Source organism: Hipposideros armiger, unplaced genomic scaffold (genome assembly GCF_001890085.2).
Source record: "Hipposideros armiger isolate ML-2016 unplaced genomic scaffold, ASM189008v1 scaffold_1151, whole genome shotgun sequence".
Classification (NCBI taxonomy): Eukaryota; Metazoa; Chordata; class Mammalia; order Chiroptera; family Hipposideridae; genus Hipposideros; species Hipposideros armiger.
Window position 1 is genome coordinate 344,770 of NW_017732501.1, and position 7,746 is coordinate 352,515.

Here is a 7,746-nt window from a genome sequence, read left to right on the forward strand (position 1 = left end):
GGCCCCGAAGCCAGTGCGACAGGGCTGAGGCGCAAGCGCGGAGGGAAGATGGCCGCGCCGGTGATGTCACTGCTCCGAGGGGTTGGCCGCGCTCACCACGTCTCCTACTCTGGAGGGCGTAAGCGTTGAGCAGGTGTTTACTTTGTTCTGAGGAGGTCGTCATTACTAAGACTTCCAAGACCAATTTCCTTATTGCGGGGAGGGTAAGTGCCCAATTAAGGAAAGTTCTAGCGGGTAGCATATGGGTTTCTTAAAGTTGAAGGGCAGCATCGGGTTTACAGGTGTCATTGAACTGGAAGACAGGATGCAAGGAAGAATTGCATGGCCTGCACAAAGTCTAGGAAGTAGGGAAAGGTCGCTGGCTCCATCCAGTGGCGAGGGCTGGGAGTTGACAGTTTGAAGGACGGTATGCAGACAAACAGGAAGCTGAAGAATAAATAAACGGTGACCTAGGAGAAAACACACACGCACGCACGCGCGCACCTGGAGTGAAGGGGATGTGTTAAGTAGTGGCGGACAGGTTGCTTCCTCTGGATAGGCAGGGATGACCTCCTTTCTTTGGAGGTGACAGGTACACAGACCAAAAGGAGCTGGCCACACAAATATCTGAAGCAAAAAGCTTTCTGGTGGAGGGCATGGATGTTGCAAAGGCCCTGAAGGAGGACCTAATTTGGCATGTTGGAGGAACAGGAACAGTGTCATTGTGTTGGGAGTGTAGAAGGTGCGGGCAAGGGGGCAGGTGATTGGGGGCCAGCTGGTGTAGGGCCGCCTCTGCCAGGAACAGAGCTCGTTTCATTCTGTACATAATTGGAAGCCATAAGAGGGGTCTGATTTTTAAAAGACCAGTCTGAAGTGATCTAGCATTATATATTAATGTTAAAAATACACATATATTTGACTTGTTTATTGTCTGTCTTGCACTACTAGAACATAAGCTCCACATGAATTTGCTTAAGCACCTCCTGTACAGCAGGTTGTGTTCTAGATATTGAGAATACAGCAGGGAATAAAACAGAAACAAAAACAAACAACAACAACAAACCAAACAAATGAACATAATAGAGACAGCCTGATTTCAACCCTCCCTCCCCCAGCTCTGTAACTGATGGCAGGATTCAACTTCTCTTTGCTTAGTTTCCTCATCTATAAAACGGGGGTAATGACAGTGCCTACCTCATTAGGGTTGTGGCGACAAATGAGTTGATTATTGTAAAGGGTTTAGAACAATGTGTGCCACCTAGCAAGTGCTATATAAATGATGACAATGATGATAATTTAAATAAAATTAGACTGTATGTATAAAACTTTTTTAAGGAGAAAAAAATAAAAAGATGACCTGAAGGCTTCTTTGTGGAGACCAAACTGCAGAGGGCAAGGGCAAAACCAGGAAAACCAAGGTTCCTGCCAACAGGCCCAGCAAGTGATAATGGGGGCTCAGACCTAGCTCAATATATCCTGTGTGCCAGGCACTGTGTGAAACACATAACATGAATTGCCTCAGATAGTCCCCACTATCTGTGAACAGTCCTGTGCCCTCCCCACACACACACCACTTCTCAGATGAGGGAACTGAGTCCTAGAGAGACTATGTAACTTGCCCAAAGTCACAGAGGTTCCCAAGGTCATACCCTTAACTTCCACCTAATAATGTTCTTGTTTATTTAATATCCCACAGGACTTCCAGAAGGTATCTGAGGGTCATCATTCCAGAACCATTACAATAGCCAAAGAATGTTTTTACCAGAAATACAGATGGAGCAGACAAAGCAAAGAGAGAAAGCAGGGGAGTAACTCAGATCTCTTGGTCCCTGAAGGATCAGCCCCTCCTTGGTACAAAACTTATCAGCCCTCTGAATGCATTAGGAAATGGAAAGTAGGAGGGGCTGGACCTTTAGGGCCCATCCCAGTCTGGCCTCTTCCAGCCTGCAAACATCATTTCCTCACCAGTTTGTACACACACACACACACACACACACACACACACACACACACACACCCCTATGTGGAGGGGGAAATCCTTTAGGGTTGGTGAGTGTTGGGGTGCAGTGATTGCCAGTTCCAGAAATGTTCCTGAGTCAGTGATACAGCCCCTCAGAAACTGTCCCAGGGTTCACAGTGCACATTCATAGCTATGTGAGGCCAGCTTTTCTGCTACAGAGCTAGGATCCCCACTCTTTGTCCTGGGCATCCTCTACCATTGGTCCCTACAGGTGAGATCTCCTCATACAGTGGCCTAAGCAGCAGATAGCTAGGTAAAGTGGTGTGGAAAGCTAACAGGTAGCTTGTGCCACCACAGAGTGCACGTGTGATGCTTCCACCCAAACGCCCCTCCACCCCACCCCACCTCACTGGTAAGTCATCGGTAACAATTGCTCTTAAGATACATTTTTATCAAAACTATGAAAGTGTTGCCAATTGTGAGCAGTCATTTTGGATAATGAGGTAGCAGGTGAGTTTGGCAGATCAACAGCACAGAAGGAGCCAGTTTTCTAGTGACCTTGGAGCTGCCATGCTCGCCCTGAAGTACCTGCGTCCAGGAGAGGAATCTTCTTCCATCCCCTTGAAGCCACTGGTATTTGTGGTAGTGTTGGTATGTGCAGCCAAACCAAATCCTGAAAAACACATCAGACTTGTCTGTCTTGGCTGATGTGTCAGTAAACGGGAAACACACGGTACTGGGGCAGGAGGAAATGAATAATGGCTGATGAAGGACAAATTGGGAATGAATTTGGAGAGACAATGGGCTATGGAATGGAGGTGAATGAACAGTAGAGTGGAGTGAATGTAAGTATTGTGGGACAGAATGAGGGAGTATCTATGCCTTAAGTTTTGCCTTCATTTGAAATTATGGATGAGACTGAGTAAATGATAGGAAAATGAGATACAGTCTAAGTGACAGAGTGAAAGTGGGAGCAGACTGTAAGTGAATGGGGTAATGAAAGGTGGTGAATGTGAATGAAGTTGATAATGCATTACAGTTGATATGAGTACTAAGGATTACAGTGTGAATGAATGATGGTTTATGAAGCACAGTATTAGTAAACAGGTGGGTTTTGGGGAAAAGTAGGAAGGAATGGAGGTAATGTGGAGCATAGGGGGAAGAATGGGGTGCACAAGGGACGGAATAAGAGGGAAGGGAGATGAATACATGGTAGAATGTGAATACCTGAATTGGGTCGAGTTTGAGTGGGAATACTATGAGGGAGAAGGAGAGTGATGAGAGGTGAATGAGGGGAGGCTAGGATTAGACAGGGATAATGCAGGGCAGTGTTCCAAGGATGTACAGGGATCCCAGTGTGAATCAGCCCAGGTGGATGAGCTGAAGCATGTACATAATTGGAGGTAATGTTGGGCAGGGTGAGAGAGGATGGAAATAAAGAGCAGAGGAAGGTGAGTAACTGGGTATTGTGAGGCAGAAGGAGAGGGGATGAAGGTCCAGTTACATGGCCCAAGATGAGGAAGGTGGGGAAAATGGGGCCCAATGTGAGCAAAAAGTGGTGAATTTGAGGCAGAGTGTGACTGAATGGGGGTACTGTGGGGCAGAGTGGGAGCAATTAGACATGAATCAGGAGCAGAATGGGAGTGATCAGTGGAAATGGGGATTACATTAGGAGTGCATTTAAATGAATGAGATAATGAGAGGCAAAGAGCGAGTAAATGGAGGTAATGAGAAATTTGAGAAAGAGTGGAGGTGACCAAGCATAGAGTGAGTATATCTGGGTAACAAGCTAGTGTTTGGGAGTAATATGGGGCACAGGTCCAGGAAATGGAGGTAATATGGGGGCTGCATTACAGAATAGAGATAAAGAAGGAGCAGAAAGAGAGAATAAGGGAGAGAATGAGGTCCAGAATCAATGAACAAAGTTGAAGAATGGGCCACGTGAGGGTGAATGGGCGTTATCTGATGCAGTGTCAGGAAGTAGAGGTGAAAGTAGCATATGAGTCTGAGTGAGAGTGAATGTAGGTGAAGAAGAAATATGATGTGAGAGACTTTGGGTAATGATAAGTAGAGGGTTAGGGAATTGCAGTAATAGGAGGCCCAGTGTGAATGAATATGAGTGGATGTAAGTGAATAGGGAATAAAAGGTAGAATGAGAACAGAGGTGAACAAGCAGTACAGTGTGTATATATGTAATATATAACATACAACATGTAACAAGGGGCAGAGTGTAATTGAATGGGGGTAACACGAGGCAGATTCCAGGAAATCAGGGTGGAATAGGGCACAGTAAATGAAGAGAGGTGAAGGAGGTGCTGAGAATGAGTAAATGGAAGTAAGGGGTGGGGCAGAGGGTGAGGGTGTGGTGGTCATATTTTGCAAAGCATGAAGAATCTGAGGTGGCTGTAGGCACAGTATAGTCAGCAGAGCTGACTACTTAACAGAGTGGGGGAATGGAGGTGATGAGGGGCAGAGTGAGTGGAAATTGAGGTAACCAAGTGCTAGAGCATGATTAACAGTAGTAGAGTGGGATAGTGTTAAAGAATGTAGGAGAGGACTCCGAACTGATATTAACGGGATCTTACCTCATGATAAATACTACAGATTTTACTGTAAATATTGTGTTTTATTGTGGAATTCGTTTATGGCATGATAATTGTTATTTTATTTAAATTATGACATGAGACATTAATTAAACAAAATAAAATAATTAAAAAAAAAGAATGTAGGAGAATGTGGGCCAAGTGTGAGTCCTATCTGTCATTGTATGTCCACAGCCCCTCTCTCTACATCTCTTTCTGACATCTCGGTTTCTCCCTGTTTTTGTCTCCTTCCATCTCTGTGTATATGTCAGTATCTTTCTTTTTCCCTTATGTGTGTCTGTAACAAAGATGGCACTGAGGAATATGCTGAGGTACCCAGCCCTCCGGCTTCCATGTTCCGGAATCTATCACTTAGATCTTTGCTCATAGAGCCCAGAGTTCCAGAATACCCAGTGCATGGTGAGTCTGGAGCAAGGAGTCAGCTAGTAGGGCTTGTGGTGGATGTCATAATGCGAGCCTGGGGCACAGTGATCGTGATCCTGACCATGCTGATGGTTGCCACTGTGGATACCAAGATCTATGGACGCTGCAACCTGGCAATGAAGCTGGAGAAAGCGGGCCTCAACGGCTTCCTTGGCTACAGCATTGGAGACTGTGAGACTCCAGTTGCCCCATGTCTTACTCACACTCTGAGCCACCCACCACACTCAGACCCAGGCCCCCCCTTGTCATTTATCACCTCCCCAGGCCAGGGCATGATCCTCTTGGTCATCCCCTGACAATGATGAATGATTTAACTAAGCTAATGCCATCACCATCATTGCTTTCACAACCATCGCCCTCATCTCTACCTTCAACATCATCACTACCATCAATGTCATCACTGCTATTATCACCATGAATACCATCACCACTGCCGTCACTGACATCTCACCAAAATCACCAACATCAACACTACCACCAAACCAAGATCATCACCCCCACAACTGAGATGATAACCATCCCTGTCCCCACCCTCCTCCTCTTCCCCTCCTTTATTTCCAGGACCCATGCCTATCTGCTACCTCTTCCCTCCCTGCCCCAGGGCCCCATGCCTATCTGCTACCTCTTCCCTCCCTGCCCCAGGGCTGTGCGTGGCACACTATGAAAGTGGCTTTGACACCTCCTTCGTGGACCACAATCCTGACGGCAGCAGTGAATATGGCATTTTTCAGCTGAACTCCGCCTGGTGGTGTGACAATGGCATTACACCCACCCTGAACCTCTGTCACATGGAGTGTCGTGGTGAGGCAGCAATGGGGATACCCTGAAGCCCTGCCTTGCCCCACTTCCCAACCCATTAAGGTTGTCTAAGCCATAATCTCCAGTAACAAGCAGAAAAATTATAGGGAAAGAAGTAGAGTTGCCTGGGCTGTTAGAAACACCACCTTGTATTCTTAGCCAGATTGTACTGAAATGTTGTCTAGGTCAGGAAGACTCAGAGCTCCCAAATATCACCCAGAATGGAGGCTGAAGTCTTCAGGAAACTTAGCTCCTTGTGTAATGGAGGAGGAGATTGTCTTGATTTGGTGCTGAGGTTGTTCAGGCCCTGAGGAAAGAAGCAGATATCTGGCTGTAAGAACAGAAACAATGTACCTCTGTGCAGAAAAGAGAGAACTTTCCAGAAAAGTGTGGTGTTGTTCAGGACAAAATTGAATAGCAGTAGAAGTTGTTCAAGGTTGGCCAAAATGGTCTTTGAGGTTGTCCAAGTCCTGACACAGTGACAGAGAGGTCACCCAGGGTTGGCCCACTTGAAGGTTGAGGTTGTCCAGGAGTAGCCAAGATAGAGGTTGAGGTTGTCGATGACAGGGTAACATGAATGTTAAGGTTTTTCAATACTATTTATAAAAATGAAAGTATACAAAAAATGAAAGTTAAGGTTGTTCACTTTGAGCCAACATGGAAATTGAGGTAGTCCAGAATTATCTAAAATGAAAGTTGAGGATCAGTCAACATGGAGTTTGAAATTATTTATAACCAGTCAAAATGGAAATTGACAATTGAGGTTGTTCAGGAAAGGTCAACATGGGGTTTGAGATCATTAACTAGTCAGAATGACAGTTAAGCCCATCCTGGTCCAGCCACCATGATAGTTGAGATCATCTAGGACCAGGGACCATGGTGGCTGAGGTTGAACAGGACTAACCAACATGGATAATGAGGTCATTCATATCATAACCAGTCAAAATTTGAATTGAGATTATCTAGGACATGATAACAGTGTTCAAAGTCACGAGGATTAACCAACCTTTTAGTTGAATAGCTTCCCAACTAGCCAACGTGGTGGTTGAGGTGATGTAAGACCAGCCACCATTGCAGTTGAGATCATTCATAACCAGATAAAATGACAGTTAAAGTCATCCAGAACTGGCCAACATGGAGTTTAAGGTTGTCTAGGACCAGCCAATATGGTGGTTGAGGTTATTCATAACCAGCCAACATGACAGTCAAGGTCATCTAGGGTCAGTCAACATGAGTAAGGTTATACAGAACTAACCAACCTGGCAGTTGAGGTAACCAGCTGAGAAATAAATCAAGGTCATCCAGAATCAGCTAATGTAGTTGTTGATGCTATTCATGCCCCCAAGGAACCCAGAACCCCTGTGCCCTCCATACACTGGCACCCTGTCCCCAATACACCAGATCACTCTGTCCCTCTTTTCCCCACAGACCTTCTCAACCGCCATATTCTGGATGACATCATGTGTGTCAAGCAGGTGGTGTCCTCACGGAATGGTATGAATGCCTGGTAAGTTCATGGGGATGGCTTGGACCCTGGGCTGCCAGGATAGTGGCACTGCTACCTCATCAGCCTGTCTACTTCATCCTCCCTCCCTCTATTTCCCAGGGATTCTTGGACCCGGCATTGTTATGGCCACGATTTATCTGAATGGCTCAAGGGGTGTAATATGCATGCAAAACCTGATGCAAAAATAATGACTTCATGACAGATTCCCAGAGAGAAATTGTATTTTCCTTTTTGTGGATTTAATAAAGGATGATACCTATAAACAATGCAAGAGACCTCTGATGCCTGACACTCTTCATTTTTACAATGCCTGGACGCACTCCATTTAGTCACTTCCTCCATATATTCAAAGCTGTAATCAGGGGACACCAGATCACTAAGGTTGGTGAGGGGTGTGGAGGATAGTATAGTGATTAAGAGCACATGTTCTCTTGGGTTCAAATACCATCTCTACCACTTACTAGCTATGTTGCCTT

General features: G+C 45.6%; 1 protein-coding gene across 11 annotated transcripts; it reads left to right on the forward strand.

Moving 5' to 3' along the window:
- Positions 1-24: 24 nt before the first annotated feature.
- Positions 25-7,538, forward strand: SPACA5 (sperm acrosome associated 5). Of its 11 annotated transcripts, XM_019632545.1 has the most exons (6): positions 37-203; positions 1,676-1,687; positions 4,831-5,136; positions 5,608-5,766; positions 7,192-7,270; positions 7,370-7,538. In XM_019632545.1, the coding sequence occupies exons 3-6, from the start codon at positions 4,875-4,877 to the stop codon at positions 7,467-7,469; spliced, it is 600 nt and encodes a 199-aa protein (XP_019488090.1). In that variant the 5' UTR covers positions 37-203; positions 1,676-1,687; positions 4,831-4,874; the 3' UTR covers positions 7,470-7,538. The 11 variants fall into 11 exon arrangements, with proteins under 11 accessions (XP_019488091.1, XP_019488095.1, XP_019488087.1 ...); XM_019632546.1 differs by lacking the exon at positions 1,676-1,687 and having other exon boundaries at positions 25-133; XM_019632550.1 differs by lacking the exon at positions 1,676-1,687 and having other exon boundaries at positions 26-133; positions 4,912-5,136.
- Positions 7,539-7,746: the final 208 nt, after the last annotated feature.